Source organism: Populus trichocarpa, chromosome 12 (genome assembly GCF_000002775.5).
Source record: "Populus trichocarpa isolate Nisqually-1 chromosome 12, P.trichocarpa_v4.1, whole genome shotgun sequence".
Taxonomy (NCBI): domain Eukaryota; kingdom Viridiplantae; phylum Streptophyta; class Magnoliopsida; order Malpighiales; family Salicaceae; genus Populus; species Populus trichocarpa.
In genome coordinates, this window is record NC_037296.2 from 10,628,862 (window position 1) to 10,648,617 (window position 19,756).

The following is a 19,756-nucleotide window of genomic DNA, read 5'->3' on the forward strand; positions in this document are numbered from 1 at the left end:
GATTGTTTGTTCTTTGGGCCCTCTCAAGCACTGGATCCAAGCTTAGTGTCTTGCTCACGCTATCTACTTGCCTTGGCAAAGTAAGTTTCACCATGATCGATGATTCTTTCTCTTACCTCAAGTGATCTGGTGCTTTTGAATCTCTATACCTAGCTAGTTCACGATTTGTCATTTGAATTATGAGCAGCTCTATCTAGCTAAGTAGAGTTTTGATGGAAAAGAGAAAATTAATTAAGATTAGTTGAATCTCCTTCTTACAGTATATCATGTGATTAATTACATTAAGATGATCTTCTTAACCTCCCAATATAGAAATATACAACAAGTTCACAATCTCAAAGTGGTGGAATTCTTAGATAAACTCAGGCATTTCAAACAATATTGCTGGCTTTTGGAGTGCCTTACAATTATACGTTTCCCCTTATGAAACAAAGATGTCAGGCCATGCATGTAGAGTGCCCAAGGCAGTGTCTCTTGGCATTTGCCACAAAAGATGAACAGATTGGCCATGGGGTAAGGGAAGAGGGCGAAGGCACGTGAGGGGCGCATGGTAAGGAGAATCGATCCTTTGCTTGTGGGAGGAGGCGAGTGGGTCCACTCACTTGGCCCCTCGAGTTAGAGTGCTCTTTCGGTATGCCCTGCCCTTGTTTCTTTATCGAAAACCCCAAAATCCATATTCTCTCTCTGTCTTCGACTTAGCTTCTGTCATGTCACATAATTTGGACCTTGTGACGACCAAGCCGCTATTTCTGACGTTACCATCACCCCCACTCACAATCCAACGTTCTCATCGTCACAGCTTAACATAAACAATGACATCACAGCCGTTCGTTTTGTTAAGGAGAGGTAGGTTTTGGTCCAAGATGAGTGGGTCCCTCTGTAATGGCATTGGACAGACAATGTAGGGACCTTCGAATGTTTTAAGCCCACCGACTGTGGACATGGACCGTAGCTACACTAGTGAGTGTAGAGCAGTAGGAGCTGATCAGCCCTTCTCTCTTTTTACAGTACTAGTGAAGTACCTTTTTCTTGCCTTCTTATTCACTGCCCTCCACCCCCATTCTTCCCATATCCATCCAATTCTCACTCCCTTCTGCGCCTCTCTCTCTCTCTCTCGCTCCCTATCCCTCTCTCACTATCTAGCTCTTAGAAGCGCTAATATGCATCAAGGTTAGACAAATGAAAGTAATGATCAAGTGTGACTGAATTAGGGAAGGGGAGTTGGTGACTGCTATCTACACACCCTAAACCGTGTGTTTGTGCCATTTGGTTCTGCGTTTTAATGGGTCTTACTTCACTGCAAGTTTGCATGGATTCAAGTGATTGGCTGCAGGTATGATATGTTCTCCTCTTGGAAATTTGAAACTCTGCATCTAGCTCGTACACTCCCATCACATGGGATTTTCACTTCTGCCTTACAGTGTGAAAAATTATTCTACATTATTCTAAATAAGATGAGTAGAATAGATGGACAATTCACCATAGAAAAGCCTGTCATTTTCTTATGGTTTAAACTAGTGAGATACATTAATCCTGTCAATGTATATATATAGTAAATGGGTATGGGATTTTACTCTTCTTTTCATATATATACATTACTACTGGAAAGAATATTTATAATGTTCAATGTAGAGCTATATTAGAACTGATTAATGCAGAAAAAAGATGTATTTCAGGCTCCAAAATATTGATCATAATCTGTTTTTACTAGATTTGGAAGTACATATTTAGAGAGAAGTTCTTGGCTTCACTGTATTTTTTGCAATTTTTTAGCGTTCATGACATGACATTCTAATGTATATGTTCTAAAAAGGCAAAAGAATGTCTAGTCCTAATGGGCACATTATTGATACCTCGAAGCATGAAAAGACAAGATAATTTCTTCTTCCCTCTTGTCCGTTGCACTATTGTAAATGACCTGACACATTTCCCCATTAAATTTCTTGCTTTCCTTTGTGTTTAGGGCACGATTAACGATGAGTCTGGAATGGATTCTTCTTCACCATCTGGGGATATGCTCACTTGTTCAAGGCCCTTGATAGAGAGGAGGCTTAGGCCCCCACATGACCAAGCTCTCAAATGCCCTAGGTGTGACTCAACACACACCAAATTTTGTTACTACAACAACTACAGCCTCTCCCAGCCAAGGTACTTTTGCAAGACTTGCAGGAGGTACTGGACCAAAGGAGGCACCCTGAGGAACATCCCTGTGGGTGGTGGATGTAGAAAGAACAAGAAAGTGTCTAAGAAATCAAATGATCAATCAGTTAACCAAATTAACCCTGGATCATCATCCTCCCACAATCCTACTGATCTTCACCTTTCATTTCCTGAGGTGCAACTTTCACACTTAAATAGCATACTTGGTTCACAAGGAACAATTGCAACCTCTAACTTCATGGATAGCAAGTACAATATCGGTATGCTAGAAAACCCAAGGCCTATAGATTTTATGGATAGTAAGTTAGAAGCTTTAGTGGGAAGCTCTAGGAATTATGATTTCATGGGGAATGGTGACTTGGGTATGGTTAGTGGGCTCGGAGATACGAGTCATCATCATGGGTTAGCACCAAATTTTAGTGATATTTGCTCTTCATTTGGGATGTCCCTTGATGGAAACAGTGGCACTTTCATGGAAACTTGCCAAAGGTTAATGCTTCCTTATGGCCAAGGAAATAATGATCAGAATGCAATTGATGTGAAGCCAAACACCAAGCTCTTGTCCCTTGACTGGCAAGACCAGGGTTGCTCTGATGGTGGGAAGGACACATTTGGATACCTAAACAATTTAGGATCATGGACAGGCATGATGAATGGTTATGGATCATCCACGACCAATACTTTAGTGTAATCCAATCCAAAGATCCTATAGTGTGATCACTGGTTGTGGACTCATCTGCATTCTAGGTCATCCAGTAATTACTAAGTAATTGCCTTTGATGGAAAGGTTTTTTTTAATGTTTTTTCTATGAAGGCGTGGTCTCCAAATCTCATTGACTCTACGAACAGCAAGAGTGTGAATGTGAACAACGAGAGTCCAAGAATGACTGCTTAGTATCTTACTATTTGTTTTTATGTTCTTATCTTGTTTCTATCTTTTATTAATTCGGTGTATGATCAGATTCAAACGTGCAGGATTTTGTTTTGTTGTTTAATCGAGGAAGATATAGCAGTGCTTTTTTAATTAGCTTAAAAAATATGTCTTAGTGCACTCTTAACTCGTACTTTTATGACATTCCTGCTGCTCTGTATATGCCTGGAGACTGGTTAAGTTGTTATTGACATGAAGATTTTTAACTGCCTAGGTGGTTGGGGCAGTTCGAGACATAGAAGTGGAAATTGCAGTTTTCAATGAAAAGCAGAGAACTTCTTCTCGGATTATATAGAGTTTTTTTGTTTTTAATAATTTAGCACATTAAAAAAAATAGCACAATCTAAAAATCTTTAGAAAAATAACATAACGTAGAGAGTTCTCAAGTCGCATGTCTCTCAAATTATAAAATGACCTATCACAAATTACAATAAAAAAGAAGAGAGGGAAAAAAAGAAAAGAGAGAGGAGAAAAAAAAATTAAAGAGATCTTGAAGTCACACTAAAACTCTAATTACGATACCATCATCACCGTAAAAAGAATCTCAATGAGATCTCAACAATATCAAGAAAAGTTACCAAAGGTGGTAGGTGGCTGATCACTTGCATTTGAGTGACTTATTTGGTCCACTCTGATCACTGTTGATGACCTTCTTTGATGTCATTGGATTTGTCTCATCGAGATCTTTTTTATGGTACTGATGGTATCGTCATCAGAGTTTTGATTTGCTCCCATGACTTTTTTCTTATTTTCCCTCTCTCCTCTCTCATCGTTGTAATATGTGAACAGAGGGTAAGAGAGAGAAGAAAGAAGAAAAAAAAGATCTGAAAAGCACACCAAAACTTCAATGAAAACACCATCGATACTATCGAAAAGATCTCGATGAGATGAACCAACAACACCAAGAAAGGTCATCAACAATGAATGGGATGTGGCCATATAGCTGTCCATAGGCAAGTGAGTCACCCACTACCTTTAGATGACTTGTGTGGCCAACTTCAGTCACCCTCAATTACCGTCCTTGGTGGTGCTGAATTTACCTCATTGAGATTTTTTTTATAGTACTAGTAGTGTCGTTTTTGGAGTTTCGATGTGCTTTTGAAGTCTCTTTATTTATTTCTTTTTTTTTTCTATATCCGTTATCTTCTCTCTTTATTATAATCTATGTTATACCATTTTATAATTTGAGAGAGTTTAGTAAAACATGCGATGAGTCATAAAAATCATTTGCAACTCTCTAAATTATGTTATTTCCTTAAATATTTTATGGACAATGATATTTTATATATATAATGTTTTGGTGGCTCATAATGAATTTTTTTTTTATTCATTTCTAGTGTTATGATTTTTTTATTAAGTTTCTATACTTAATAAAATAAACAAAAAAATATTTGAATTTATAAATAAGAAAATTATTACAACTAATGAAATATTAAAACAAGAAGCTAGTATTCTAAGTAAAAGTAAAAATTAGATGCACATGTAAAAATCAATAATGACAATGAATTTGAAGCCATGTTTAAGACACCACAGCTTATTTCCTTGGTTGAAAAGGTTTCGACTAGTACTTGGTTAACTAAAATAGAGAGTTGTCTAATACAGCTTGAAATAGATATGCATCACATTAGAGAGACACAAAAAGAGAGAGATGATATATAGATAAATGTGTAGGGGGAGAAAAAATATAGATAAGTATTGGGGAGAGATGAGATATGTGAGAGAAATGCATTTTAATAACATATGCATACATTTAAGGGGGAGAAATCTAATTTTCTTAATGCATAAATTATTATTGAATATGTAATCTTTTTATACTTACTTAGATTGTGCTAAATTGTTAAATTTTTCCATATATTACGATGCAAAAAATAAGGGGAGACATTTGTTCACATATAAATTATATATATTTATTGTCATCATAAAAAAGGAGGAAATTATTGACCTTTAATTCATATATCTATGTTTTTATATATTTTGATGATAACAATAATATAAAAATTAAAATAATACTTTGCTTAGTTGAGAATAAGTCTTAAAAAAGTTTTATACAAATATCATATCAACAAGCATGAAGGATTTTATAAAGAAATCAATCAAGGAGTCCAATAATAAGCAAGTGAAGACTTAGTTTAAATATTCTTTTTAATTTGGGTTCAATTGAAGGATTTAATTAAGTGTAAGGACTTAATTATCTTTAAATTGGTCAAATTAATTTTATTAGGGGCTTAAGTTGGCCAAAAAACCAGCCTTCACAGTTTTTCCAGTCGACATCTCCATCTCTTCTTTCTCTCTCTTCGCTGCTTCTTCAGCCACCACAACCTCCTCTACGTCATGACAGAGAGCGACTTAGCATCCCTGCAAAACTCATCTCCTTGCCGGCGATAGGGGCAACCACCACGAGCTCCTCCCTCTCCCCTCTGCAGGTTTCTTCCTTTTCTTTTTCTTCCAACTGCAACCAGCACCGCCAGCAAAACCACCGTCCTCTCCACCAGCTCCACGGCCAAGCCAGCAGTAGCTCACCATGATAGGTAATTTTTCCTCCCTTTGCCCTCTTTCTCGTCTTCCCCCATTTTCCATCGTTCTGCATGATCGAGAGGAAAAAATAATTACCCCCTAGTCTAGATCGGACCAATTCTGGGCCAGCCTAAATGGCTAGGTCGGGTCCGGCCCAAACCGAAAAAAGATATACTGGGCCGACATCGGCCCAACCCCCTGATTTTGAGCCGACATCGGCCTAACCTACTTGTGCTGATCTTGGCCCTACCAGGATGGGCTTAACCTATATAACAAGGTCGGGTCCAACCCAATATATTCAATAATATAATTATAATATTATATATTTAAAAAATTTCAAAAATTTTAAAAATCCTTTCAAAAATATATGATTTTCTCACATGTTTTTCTATCAATTTTGCATAATATCGGGTTATATTTATACTGTAAGATACAGATCTGGTATTAAAATACCTAGTTTTCTCCAAAACATTTCTAAAAATTAAAAAAAAAATTAAAAAAATCTCAACAAAAATTCAAATCAATTTCCTCTTTCAAAAAAAATATTTTGTTGTTTTGCATACGGCCAAATTCTAAAATCCTAAAATTTTTCCAAGCATATTTTCATTAAAAAATTGTATCTTTCTCATGTTTTAAAATGCAAAATGGATATCATAACTAATTTATGAGTATCCATTAGGATTTGGCCAAAATATCAAAAATTCTTCACCAATCATTTTGTTCACTTTATATTTAAAGTGTTAGGATTTAGTTGTAGACTTTAGCATATGGACGTATAAAATTACACCATAGAGTATACCTTTGAATATTAAAAATACAAAAATAAATGTGATGCTAAAATTTGAACTTTAGAATGGTTAGGATTTAGCTTGAAAAGATAGAGACCTCCTCACAAAGGGAGATATGCCTTGGACCTTAGAAAAAGATCAACGAATAGAAACCTGACCTAGAAAAACAATCAAACAACAATGCAGGTTACCTTAGGTAGGATGCACTAGGGGTGATGAGTCTTCCCCTTACACAACTAGTCCCTTACCTGGACTCTCGCAGACCACAGGGTTTCTAGTAACCATAATACAAGTGACGACTCCTGAACCATAATCATAATTTTATGATTAAATCCAAAAGCCTTTCCTTCCCAACAACAATACCTCTCAGGAGGTACAAAAAGCATGTCAGCCCAATGTCACCCCGCGACACTAGAAATACAAATTTCTAGGACATCTAATGGATTTGTATCGTTTCAATCTCATTATGTTGAGAAAATTCTTGAAAAATCTTATAAAGGTGAAAACAACATTATTAAAACACTAATTTATATAAGTATACATTTATCTAAGAATAGAGGTAATGGAATAAACCAATTGTAATATTTTTGAATAGTTAAAAGCCTAATGTATTTAATGAACTGCATAGAGCCTGATGTTGGTTACTAGGTTAGTAAACTGAGTATATTTATAAGTAATCCAAGTATGGATCTTTAAAACGCAATAAAAAGGGTACTCAAATATTTGAGGTACACCTTAGACTATGAGCTACACTATATTAGTTACTGAATGGTACTATAAGGGTATAATGATGCTAATTAGATTTCCAATATTAAAGATTTGAAATCCATAAGTGGATATGTCTTCATACTTGGTGGAATAGTTGTGTCATGAAAATCCTCTAAATAAACATGTATTACAAGATCCACTATGAAATAAGAGTTTATTGTTCTTAATAAAGTTGAAAAGGAAGATGAATGGCTTTAAATTTTCTTAAAGGATATTTCATTTTGGCCAAAACTAGTGGCAGCTAATTATGTTTATTCCGATAGTTAATCAGTAATTAAAAGGGCACAAAGTAGTATATATAATGGTAGGTTTAGACATATATATCATAAACATAATATCATTAAATATTTTCTCTCAAATGAAATTATTCTCATTGACCATGTAAAGTCAAAGGAAAATATTTCAGATTCGCCAACCAAAGGTTTGTCAAAAAAAACTTGCATATAATTCATTGATAGGAATAGGCTTAAAGCCTTTAAAAGATGAAACAATGTAATGATAGTGATCATACCTAGTTTATTTAAGATCCTAAGATTTAGGTTCAAATGCAAAACTAAGTCATATAATAATCTTAACATTAGAAAATTATTATTTTCTACTTATTCCTATGATGAAATAAGTGTTAGTTGCAACGTGATAAAAAATGAGTTAAACTCTTAATGATTTTCATATCTTGGTATAATAAATGAGGTATAACATAATGCTTTTAATGAAAGATCACCTATATGAGTAAGAAATGTGGTTGTTTTTTTTTAAAATAAAGACTGAATTCTATACAACACTCATGAGTCCAAGATTTGTTCAGGGCCAAAATAAACACAACAATGAGAACCAAAATAAATGTCTAGGTAGATTACTATATAAGTACTATTGTCTTGGTTTACATAAAAGGCTAAATAGTTTAAGACATTACATTTACTATTTAGTCAAGTGAGTCTAATAGTATTTCACTAAAGAAGGTTCAAAGTCAAAAGTTATCTATCTTGATGTAGTAATCTATCAAATTAACATCTCTCAACAAGTCTTTGACTCATTTTCAAACTAATAAGAAATTAACATGATTTAAAAAAATTATGGGTGAATGAAAAATTATTCTCAAAGAACTCTTGATTTTTCTAGATTTAATTATGGATTTATAGTGGGTAATTAAAGGTTGATAATGGTGGGAATTAGTTCTTATTAATTCTTCAATCTTTTAGCTTCTAAAATTCAATATAAAAAAGGAGTGAATGAAGAGTTTCCAGCTTTAATTTTTAAAATTTTACATGTTTTTTTTTCACCTTGTATTTTAGTGTTTTCTTCTTATTTTAATTAAGCATTGGTTTTTCTTCCAAATCTAGAGTTTAGGTTTATCTTGTTGACAAATATTTGAGTTTCATATTTGTTGGTTTAAATACCTTATTTAGAAGTGCATCTAAATAAGGTGGTGTTATTAAGACTTTGGGATGCATATTGCAAACATTTTAGTTGGACACGTGAGGAGCAGTAAAGCCTTAAGAATAAAGGATTTATCCTTGACAACAATAAAAGTTTCATTACTTTAAAATAGTTTAATAAGTAAACATCTTTATTTGTTTTAATTTAAACATAGCTATTTTTTATTACTAGTATGCATACTAAAACATTGAGTTAATATAAATTACAAGTTCGATTGTATGCTTATAATGCATGCTAGAATTCTTTTTATTATATTTTTATTGAAAACATGTTTAACATGAGTTATGCTTTTGCTTGCTTATAGTTTTAAACATGCATAAACTATAGGCTTTTGTTGGACATCTTTTGTTTAGCATGTCTTTATGATGATAAACTAAATGTCTTTGTTCACTAGTCTAATACACACACACACGCACACACACACACACACACACACACACAAACTTTGATTTACAATTAATGCTCCAATCTAACTTTGGACGCAACAGACATTAATGACCTTAGCATCCTAAATTACAAGAAGTCAACTAGACCTATCCACTGTATTGACATTCTTTCATCCCAAACTATCCTGATCCAATATAAAAGAAAAGAATTTCAGATTAAAAGCAACAACTTCATTTTTCTAAAGACAAAACAATATGAACCCTAGAGTTAGCCAAAAATTTAATAAATTAAGCAAGATTGTTTAGTTTTTTTAAAAAAAAAACATGCTAAACATAGAAATATTTCAAGGAAAGCCTAGAGTTCAAACATGTTGAAACTATAAGGATGCAATAAACTTGTAAACATATAGATCATAACAATCATGCTATTAAAGAAGAAATTATATAAAAGTTCTAGCAAGCATACCAAGCATACATTCAAAGAAGCATAAGAGATTGAAAAATAATCCTAACATGCATACTAAAAAAAATATTAAACAAAATAAAATAAAGGTACTTACTTGTTGAAGCACTTTAAAATTGATGAAACTTTATTGTTGTCAATGATGAATCTTATGTTCTTCAAACTTTATTGCTCATCTTTTGGTGCAAAGGATGTTTGCAATAAACCTCTCAAGATTCCAATAACACAACCTTAATTTATATGCACTTCTAAACAAAATATTTGAACCAAAATTTATGTAACTCAAATATATCTCAATAAGATAAACATAAGTTCTAGATTTGAAAGAAAAATCAAAGCATAAAAACAGAAGGAAAACAATAAAAATAAGATAAGGAAGAGTTTATAAAAATCTTAAAAATATATTGTATCAAACTCTTCTTTCACCTCCCTTTTTATAGTGAATATTAAAAACTAAAAGATTAAAGAATTAATTATGGTAATAATCAAAAATAATTTTTATCATTATCAAACTTTGATTTGTCACCATAAATCAAAAATTAAATCTGAACATAGTAGTTATAAATCTCAAGTTCAAATTTCAGTTGACAGAAATAATTTTTTATAACCCAAAATATTATTTCACGAGTCGGTGTACGAGCTGGGCTAGCACACATTTATTTCTTTACTATGTAGGATAGAAGTTTTTAAAGAGTTTTGGGTTTCACCAAAACATATCAATCAAGAGTTTTTTAGATCAATTTCTCAGTTACTTATAATTTGTTTAAATCATGTTAATCTTTCATATTAAAAGGTTTATATGAAAGACTAAATCTACAAATTTAAACCCAAAATATAAATAAAGCTCATTTTAATATGAACTCAAATATATTTATTAACCATGTTTTAATAAATTTTTCAACAAATTATTGACACCAATCCCAATCACACCATCAAAAACAAAAAAATCTCAGGACCACACCATAGATCTCTACAATAGGAAACGCCGTCCACCACACCAGAACCGCTTCACCATACAACAGAAGACATCATTGATGAACACAAAAGCACAACACACAAAAATAGTACATCAAAAGGCAATCAATCTTGACCCAAGAGCATTCAAAAGTCTTATAAGAGACTAGCGAATTCCCAAGAGCAAATGAATAGTCATGGCGCCATTTCCTTATTTCTCCCATAATCTGACTTTTGAAGCTCTTTGTGAGAGCATCCTAATCAATTTGTTTGAAAAAAACAAAACAATCACCCACTTCCCAGGTTTTCAATGCTTCATCTTCAACCAAGTTTCACAAGGATGCTGCTCTTCTTGCACCAATCTTCATCAATCTATCTACGAATCCTTTTATTTGAAGCTACAACTCCAGCCCGACTAAGTCGACGTCCACATCTGCATAACTTGTATTCCTTCTATTCATAGCTGTATTCGATTCAGCTATAATCCAGATAACTTACAAGTACATTTCGATTTTTACCTTTCGCCTGCAATGAGGGAAGCAACTCCTAGCTCGAAAATGCGCATTTCGATTTTTTCGTGTTCATTGCTTTTAAAACTAGAGCTGTTTTCTGCCAGAATGTGGCGCTGGTAACCTGGTATACTTTCTTTATACTGGTGGTAGCCGAGGCAATATGAACTGAGTTATTGCAGAATGGATTATCCAGTGTTCGAACTGATTTCATAGCAATGTAGCTTCAATTCAAATGAAAAGGTGATGCTTAGGAAACATGTTCTCTTCTTACCTTGCTTTAAAGAATCACATGATATGATCTGATGAGAAGTATCGGGTCCGGGTAACAGGGTGATTTGCGTATAACAATATGAACAGAGTTATTGCAGAATGGATTATCCAGTGTTTGGGGCGAATTAGTTTTGTTACCGATCTCATGGAAAACCCTTTTCTTTCTCCTTCGGAATTGTTTATCTGGGTAGCAGGTAGAAATTCACTATTCAACTGATTATATCTTTTTGGTTTCAAGAAATTATATCAGAGCCAGAAGAGCACAACCAAGCTCATTGAAACCCAATCACAGGTGAATTGCAGGTCTTGAAAGCGCATTGTCAAGTTGCCAACAAATGTAAGTGTTTAATGTTAGCAATTCATAACCTGTGATACGTCACTGCCTAACTCATTAGGTTTTTCCAGTGTCAGAAGCTGAAACCTTAATCAGCAAGGCACTGGATCTCTTGAGTACCAAAAGGGTCGTGCCTGGCAATAATCAATTTTTGAAAGGGCTATACATCCAATGCTGAAAAGAAACCCTCATTCCAACAGCAAAACGCTAGGGAAATTTGGTTTGGACTGCAACTTTTGACAGCAGCAGGTCTATTTAAAGGGAAAGGCTTGCGAGCAGAATTACAAGCATTCTTGATGTTTGTGAGCAGACTGCTAAGCATCGTGCATGAGCAAATGGCCAAGATAAAATAAATAGAAAATTGATAAAACAGAACAATATCATTTTTATTGGAAAAATCTCCGTGCAGCATCATATGCTTTTAAAGACCAGCACGCTGATTCTTGCAGCTTCACCAAATCACATTAAAATAAATCGACATTGCATAACAGATTTCAAATTTGCCCGGTTAGCATGAATCCCAGTGGCAAGTACCAAAACCTAGAATCATGGTGGTTCAAGACACAACCTCTTGCAAATTTTGTCAAGAAACCCACTATTTCAAAATATTAGTCATCACAGTGAAATTTCACGAACAAAACTTCCAATTCTTGAAGAATACTGTCAATCAACTCTTTAAGCAAAACTGCATAACACCCTTCACTTTTCTGAAAAGGTTACAATTTAACAAGTGAGATGCCATGAAGATTTCTCACCTTTTCTTTTTCTTTTCCCACAAGTAAGGTTGAATTCTTATTTTATTCCATTGCCATCATACTGCCACCATTAATTTATTGCCAATTTCAATTCCAACATTTTAGTTCAAATCTTAATAAGAAAACAATGTCATTTTAGTTAATTATTGCTGATTGATTGACACTATCTATAGCATGCCCAGAAAATTTTAAAAACAGAAAATTAAGCAAATAGGCAATCACAAAATATATTGACTATGCAATGCAGTTGTGGGTGCATATGCACGTAAAACCATTCTCTACATGAAAACTTAACTGGGTCCTTGTAAACTGCTTCTTGTAGAACATCATAAGCACACAGCAGTACAAGTCTATTCATTAGCATAGGCCATGTACAAAATATATTGACTATGCAATGCAGTTGCGGGTGCATATGCACGTAAAACCATTCTCTACATGAAAACTTAACTGGGTCCTTGTAAACTGCTTCTTGTAGAACATCATAAGCACACAGCAGTACAAGTCTATTCATTAGCATAGGCCTACCAATTTGCTCAAAATAGACATTACTATCAAACAATATTTAAAGACAATTTCCAACTATTAAAACAAATTTTAACACTAAAATAGAACCTTGTCTGGATTATTTGGTTTTTTCCAGCGAGCTAGTGTTGTACCAGGCAAAGATTGGTTTTGTTTTGTATTGCCAGCCTCCTGCTTCAAACCTTTTTATTATTATTATTATGCTTTTGTGAGAAGGTGGATTTGAGCTTAAAGACTTCTTTTTTTTTAATTTCCTGTGCCCAACATGATCCACCTCACTTCCTAGAAAGATTTATGAGGCTTTCACCAAACATGCACAGAGATAAAGCAAATTGAGGAAAATAACTTGAAGTAATATTAAAACAAAGGATCCCTAGGCTTACCCACTGCTTATAACCTCTTAGTGCAAGGAACTGCACAGGAACTCTGTTCGTTAGAGGACAGACCAAAACAAACAACAGCTGATAACAGAGAGTCCAAAAGGAGCCTAAATAGAGAATTCTATTAAGTCGCACCTCCAATTAAGAGGAAGAACTAGGCAATGAGCTCACTTTTTTCAGGAGGCCTTTAATCTCAATCTCTAATTTGGCTCTCATCTCAGGAGAAAGATTATCTCCTGACTTCTCCAGCATCGATGTCATCATTTCTAGATTCTGCCTTATGAAGTCAATGGGCGGTGCCTCAGCAAGCTTTGGCATTGACCCAGACGTCTTCACAGGGGTCCCAAATCCCTTGGTGCACTGAGAGGATGAAGCAGCTGGAATTAGATGAAGATCGTAATTGACGAGGGTTGCACCAAAAGGATTAGCCTTCTCTAAACTCCTAGCTGCTTCAACTGCATCAGTGCTCTTCATGAAAACAACCTGTGCAGTAGAAGAATCCTTCATCACCTGCGTCTGCGATTTCTTCAAGGGACCAAACCTGCAAAATGTTGCAACCAGAATTTCTTTCGATGGCATGGAGTATCCTGGAGCAAATGTCAAGAGAAGAGCAGTTGCTGGAGCTTCCCCATTGGTCTCTGCTTTATAGTATTCCATGTTTCCAGCAGTGGTTTTCTTTCTTGGTCGCCCCACAATACCTTCTCCTTTTCTTCTTCTCTTCTTCTCAGATTTGGCCAAGGCACCTGATTCAGCAGTAGTCCCATTTAAATCTGGTATGCCAGCAGCAAGGATGCTCTGCTCAGAAGTTGATTCCTCCTTTCTCTTTCTTTTTTTTGGCACAGGCTTACCTTCAGCTGAGTGTGGCAATATGACTGGAATAGTACTGTTTCCATACAAATCTTTTACGCTAGCAGTAACCCCCTCCCTGTTACTTTCATCAGTAATAGCATTTATTGAAAATGGGCCCGTCACCTGCAAATCCACTAACATGGTGCCAGGTTCAGTAGTACTACCATTGTCTTCAACTAAGCCTACTTTCTTTTTCCTTTTGTTTGGCTTGGGTTTATCTTCAGAAGCAACATGGCCCACAATTTGTAAATTTTCTACCAAAAAATTCGGCATGGTACCATTGCTGTTCAAGTCTGGTATGCTAGTCGGGTGGTTGATCTGCTGCCCTGCTGGGATTGCTCCTTGCTTCGTTTGTGCTTTCTTAGGCTTGGGTTTTCCATTAGGTGTGGGATGGGCCATCTCATGGGGAGAATTCAAGAATACAGCACCTGCGGTTATGTTTATGTTTACATCTGACAAGCCAGAAAGAGATTTAACTTTTGATCTAGCTGAGTTTCTAGAGTTCTTTTCGCTCTGGGCCTTGGCATTTGGCAGTGTTTGAGTCTGATTCGTCTCCTGGGCATCCTTTCCCAGTGACGCATCATTATTTCTCCCAATCACATCCTTACAATACTTTTCATAAATGGATTCGTCGTGATACACTGATATTCTGAACCTTGAAAAGAACCACTCAGCTAAATCGAAGTTCTTACTCTCATTCGGGTACAGACAATCCACAGCTGTAAAACAGAGTTCAGAGAGCAAATCAGCAGCAGATGCATTGATCAACTCTGGGTTCTTGGATGTATCATTCCCACTTATGAATTTTCTGATCCATTTCTTCTGGAACCTCTTGCCACTAGACTTCGAAACTGAATGGGACCCAATAAACTGACCAGCTACTGGGTTCACATCCTCGTCCTCTTGAGAAACTTCCTGAGGCCCTTGGTCTTCTAATGGACCAGGCAAGCCTTTAGCTTCCCAGTTCACATAGGGATATGACAAATACTTGCTCTTCTTTCTTTCTCTCAACTCCGAGCTCTTCTCTACTGTTAAAGAAGAGCCCGAGTGGTGTTTCTCCTCCATAATCGGAGAAGAAAATGGATCGACATCAGGACCTTCCACTTTGAGTTCAGAATACTTTCTCTTTCTCTTCCTGGAATTTGATGCCATATCATTAGAGACAAAATTTTCTTGAGGAGCTTTGCTTCTGCAATTCTCGGACATGTCCAGGTCCCTTCCAAAAATCACAGCCAGGTCTTCATTTTTCATTTGTCGTAGACCTTCATCCTCTGTGCTCTGCAATTTCCCTCCAGATGGTGTTGAATTTGCGTGTGCACCATAGACCTTGGAATTGCCTTTTGCCACACACCTGTCACTGCCGTCTTCATCAGGAGTTGTATCCCAGAGTTGATTCGTAGGTAATTGTTGATGTCCTATGGATTGATAAAATGCTGACAAACGATTCTTTGCAACAGTTAACTCAAGTACGCTGAGCTTGGAAACAGCCAGCGCAAGATCTTTAATTTGTGCAAGAAGTTTCTCTGGTTCAAACTGAGTGATTGAATAGTCACCAAATCTGCACTCTAGAATGGAAAATCCGTCCTGAAATCCATCATTGCCGGCTGACTGCCAACCTTCTTTGAGAATACAAGAACAAGTCATCTCTGATTTGAGGCACCTACCAAATTCATCCACAGCCTTCTCCACTGCTCCAAGGAAGCTTCTAGCCTTATTCTTTACCACCATCTGTTCAAAATCCTTATGGAAAGGCTTCAACTGAGATGGCAAGCACCAAGCAATGTGGCAACTCCCCAAGTACCCAACCAATAAGCCGTTCCTCTGGTCACTCTGGACAGCATACTTTGTCACACCTAATGGATCAAAAATTTTTCCAGGCCACCAAGACTGATTTTTGGTTTTAACCCAGACAATATCACCGACGTGAAACTTACCATTTAACTCTTCCTTCTCGTCATCAGCTTCTTTAGACTCCTCACTCACCACAACCCCAGGGCAATTCACAACATCAAAATCAACTCCAGTCAGAGAACCAGAAAGATCAACATAAATTGATAGATTGTCTCCCGAAACATCAATCTTCCGAGCAGAATCGACAGCATTAAATCCCAAGAGCTCATCTTCCTTCAATTCCTCATCTCTCACAATATTCTTATCAACAACTCCATCTTTCTTCAGTTCCTCATCTCTAACCGTATCCTCAACAACAACTCCATCTTCCTTCAGCTCCTCATCTCTCAAAGTATCTTCAACAACAACTCCATCTTCCTTCAATTCTTTGTCTCTCACAGTATCCTCAACAGCAACTTCCTCCCTCACAGCAACCCCCAAATCCACTAAAGCTTCACCCAATGCCGTGTCCACATGACCCTTTCCCTCCTCAACAGCCTTAACAATACCATCATTCACCAAATAACCCTCTTCATTTCCAACAACATTAATACCACTCGCTGCAACATCAAGCGTTGCATATTCATCGCCACCGGAAATCTTTCCTTCAACAACATCAAACAGCCCAGAAGGCCAAGAAGGTCCTCCTAGATTTTTTTCATCTGGTTTTTGAGCTTCTGGGGTTTTAGGGTTTTCCATTATCAGAAAGCTTCTCTTTTTGACCAATCTCAATACAGCCAGCTGATCATAAACAGCAATAAAAAATAAATAAAGTTTTAACAACGTGCTTATCACAAGAAAGAGCCACTAAATTAAAAACAGTAATTTATAAGCAATAGAAAAGTACCTGAAACCACAAAACGAGAGGAGGGTTTGCATAATGCGCCTAAAGGACTCGCTGTAATCCGACACAGCGACTTGAACGAGAAGAACGTGGCGGAGCAAGATTCCTTCCTCTACAGTGAGAGGGAGAGAGAGATGAAACGATGGGATGGGATGTTTAAAAAAGCTGAGAAAGTTACTTAGCAAAAGATGCGGCAATAATAACTGAGTCTGTGTCAGTCAGTGTAGGAAGGAGGGGTTGGAGGGCTTAGTTGTAATTTTACGTTCAGCTGGTGTTTGTTTGCGTGCTTATGTCTAACCAGGTACAGGTCCAGATCCAGGTCCGTATTTGGGGGATATTATGGGTAGATTTTTGGATTTTGAAATATACACACAACACACGGAACACACGCTGTTACAAAAAGGTTTGGTCTGAGATTTATATTGGATCGTGATTGGAGTTGTATTGTAAAGTATATTTTATTTAAAAGTATATTAAAATAATATTATTTTTAATTTTTAAAAATTATTTTTGATATTAGTATATTAAAATAATTTGAAAATACCAAAAAATTATTAATTTGAAGTAAATAAAAAATAAAAAATATTTTTGAAATATAAAAATAAATAGAATCAAATATCAATAAAAAAATCTAAACGGTCCAAAAAAACTACAGTAGAAAATGCTCCATTGGTTGCTTGGTTTTTTATTATTAAATTAACAAAACTTATTAAATTCAGTGCTTTAGGCTTGAATTTCTTTCAATTTTTTAGAAATTCTAGTGTGATCTTAATTTTGTTTTTCTTATATCTAAAAAAATTTAGTTTGGCCCATTATTTTGCACTGACAACTTATAAAAGTTTACTCGAGTCACTTTTATGTTTATTTTTTTAGATTTTAAATATTTTCATTTCTAGCATTGCTTGGAGGGCGGTCATGAAATCCCCATAGTTTGAAAAAGCTATTAGTTTGGTCCTAAAAGTTTAGATTCTTGAATGTAAAGCTTATTTCATAATATATATATATATATATATATATATATATATATATATATATATATATTGCTTACTCTCTTTTTTCTTAAAAAAAAGAATATTATTCTTCAACCATTATCAGTTTTGTTTTTTCAAATGTATTGTATCATATATTATATTGGCCCTCTGTACCTAAATCCTAGTTTTGCTCATAGACCCATTCCATAAGTAAGAAAGGATATGTCCAGGAACAAACACATTTTTTTCTTGACAAGGATGTGAAAAGATACGCCTGACTTGTTACTTCTTTCACAATGTAACTCCATGTCAATGTCAATAATCATGATAATATTTTAATATTTAATATTTTTATTTTTATAATAATTTTTATTTTTTAAAATAATTTTTATTCGAAGATGCATTAAATTTTTTTTAACATCAGTATATGAAAATATAAAGAAGAATTTAATTTTAAGTAAAAAAAATATTTTTAAAATTTGAAAACAAAAGTGCTCTTAAAGGGGTGATTTTTAGTGGTAAAAATGCATATATATGAAAGTGTGAGGAGGGTAAATTGAATGTTAAAATGATAAGGGGTAACATTGTGAAAAAGAAAAAGGGGAAAAGGCAAAGGGGTTATTTTCACAGGGAAGCTAAAAGCAGAAATAAAATGAGTAGGGTGGGGCTAGGCGAAGACCTATTTGGTAGGGTTGAAGAGTGACCGTTCATGTTATCTGTTGAGATTGACACAAGTCTTGGCCATCTTTCACACATGTTTGTCTCCAACCGTAGACATGATAACGACACCTTTGTAAAGGACTGGTTTTTGTCCTAAACCTTCAATCTCTGATTCAAATTAAAATGCATTAAAATGAATAAAGGATGATTAAGTTGTTCTTTAAAGTCTTTTTTTACTTAAATATATTAAAATAATATTTTTTATTTTTAAAAAATTATTTTTGAGATCAGCGCATTAAACTGATCCAAAACATACAAAAAAAATTAATTTTTAGCAAAAATAATTTTGAATTTTTGTGGAACGCGGTTTGCACGGTTCCCAAACGGTGCTAAAATTTTTCAATTTTTCAATTTGTTTTAGAAGTGGAGGTTGAGTTTTGGGTGTGAAATCCAGCAAAAAAACTAAAAAAACAAGAAAAATTAGCTTTTGTGGTTGAGTTTTGTGCATAATTAAGTTATATCTAACCACAACCTCAACCACAAAAGCTAAAATAAACACCCTTTAATAATTGGTAGTGTTTGGCATTGTGGTAGTGATTACTTTTCAAAGTGTTATTTGCTTGGAAATGCATCAAAATAATATTTTTTTTTGTTTTTTAAAAGTCATTTTTGACATCGGTACATCAAAATGTTAAAAAAAAAACACAAAAAAAATAAATTTAAAGAAAAAAATAATTTTTAAGAAGCGCGACTAGGCCACAAAAACAAATGGCCATATTGTTTGGCATTGTAGTAGCTTTTGTGGTTACAGTTTAAAAAAATAATTTTAATAAAAAGCAATTTTAGTTGCTGCCAGTATGCTTTTATACGTGTTTGGTTAAAATTATTATTGAGATTGTTGTTGACTAAAAAGCAGTTCAAAAGTGTTTGGTTAAAATTATTGTTAAGGTTGTTGTTGAAACTGAAATGACTAAAAAGAACATGTAGTTAATCCATAGCTTCAAATTAAATAAAAAGCATGTGATTATTAATACATAAAAAATGTAGCAAAGCAACATTAAGGTCCTAATCTTATCATCTCATTATACTAAATGCAATCTCATCATGAATATGGTCCATCTGCGATGATCTATGATATACATAGCTTTCTAAACATGTCAGGACATCGATTAAAATATCATCTAGAAAAAAAAAAAGCGACGATCAAATTTTGCAAATGTGTGATCTTTCTGATACTTTCTTCTAATATAATTATATAGTGCTATTGATGCCACTACAATTTGAACTTGTATTTTGTAAGCATAAACGAACAAGTTTTGCAAGATTTTCTATCTTTTTCCCACACTTCAAAAGTACATTCTATAACAC

General features: G+C 34.7%; 2 protein-coding genes across 2 annotated transcripts; one reads left to right on the forward strand and one right to left on the reverse strand.

The window, feature by feature from the left end:
- Positions 1 to 991: 991 nt before the first annotated feature.
- LOC7456845 (dof zinc finger protein DOF5.6) lies at positions 992 to 3,385 on the forward strand. Its single transcript, XM_002318016.3, has 2 exons — positions 992 to 1,333; positions 1,964 to 3,385. Exons 1-2 carry the CDS (start codon positions 1,283 to 1,285, stop codon positions 2,849 to 2,851), a joined length of 939 nt encoding a protein of 312 aa, XP_002318052.1. The 5' UTR covers positions 992 to 1,282; the 3' UTR covers positions 2,852 to 3,385.
- Positions 3,386 to 13,126: 9,741 nt separating this feature from the next.
- On the reverse strand, positions 13,127 to 16,972 carry LOC7458034 (serine/threonine-protein kinase ATM). The gene is made up of 2 exons (XM_024582483.2): positions 16,761 to 16,972; positions 13,127 to 16,654 (listed from the first exon to the last, which is right to left on the reverse strand). The coding sequence occupies exon 2, from the start codon at positions 16,610 to 16,612 to the stop codon at positions 13,316 to 13,318; it is 3,297 nt and encodes a 1,098-aa protein (XP_024438251.1). The 5' UTR covers positions 16,613 to 16,654; positions 16,761 to 16,972; the 3' UTR covers positions 13,127 to 13,315.
- Positions 16,973 to 19,756: the final 2,784 nt, after the last annotated feature.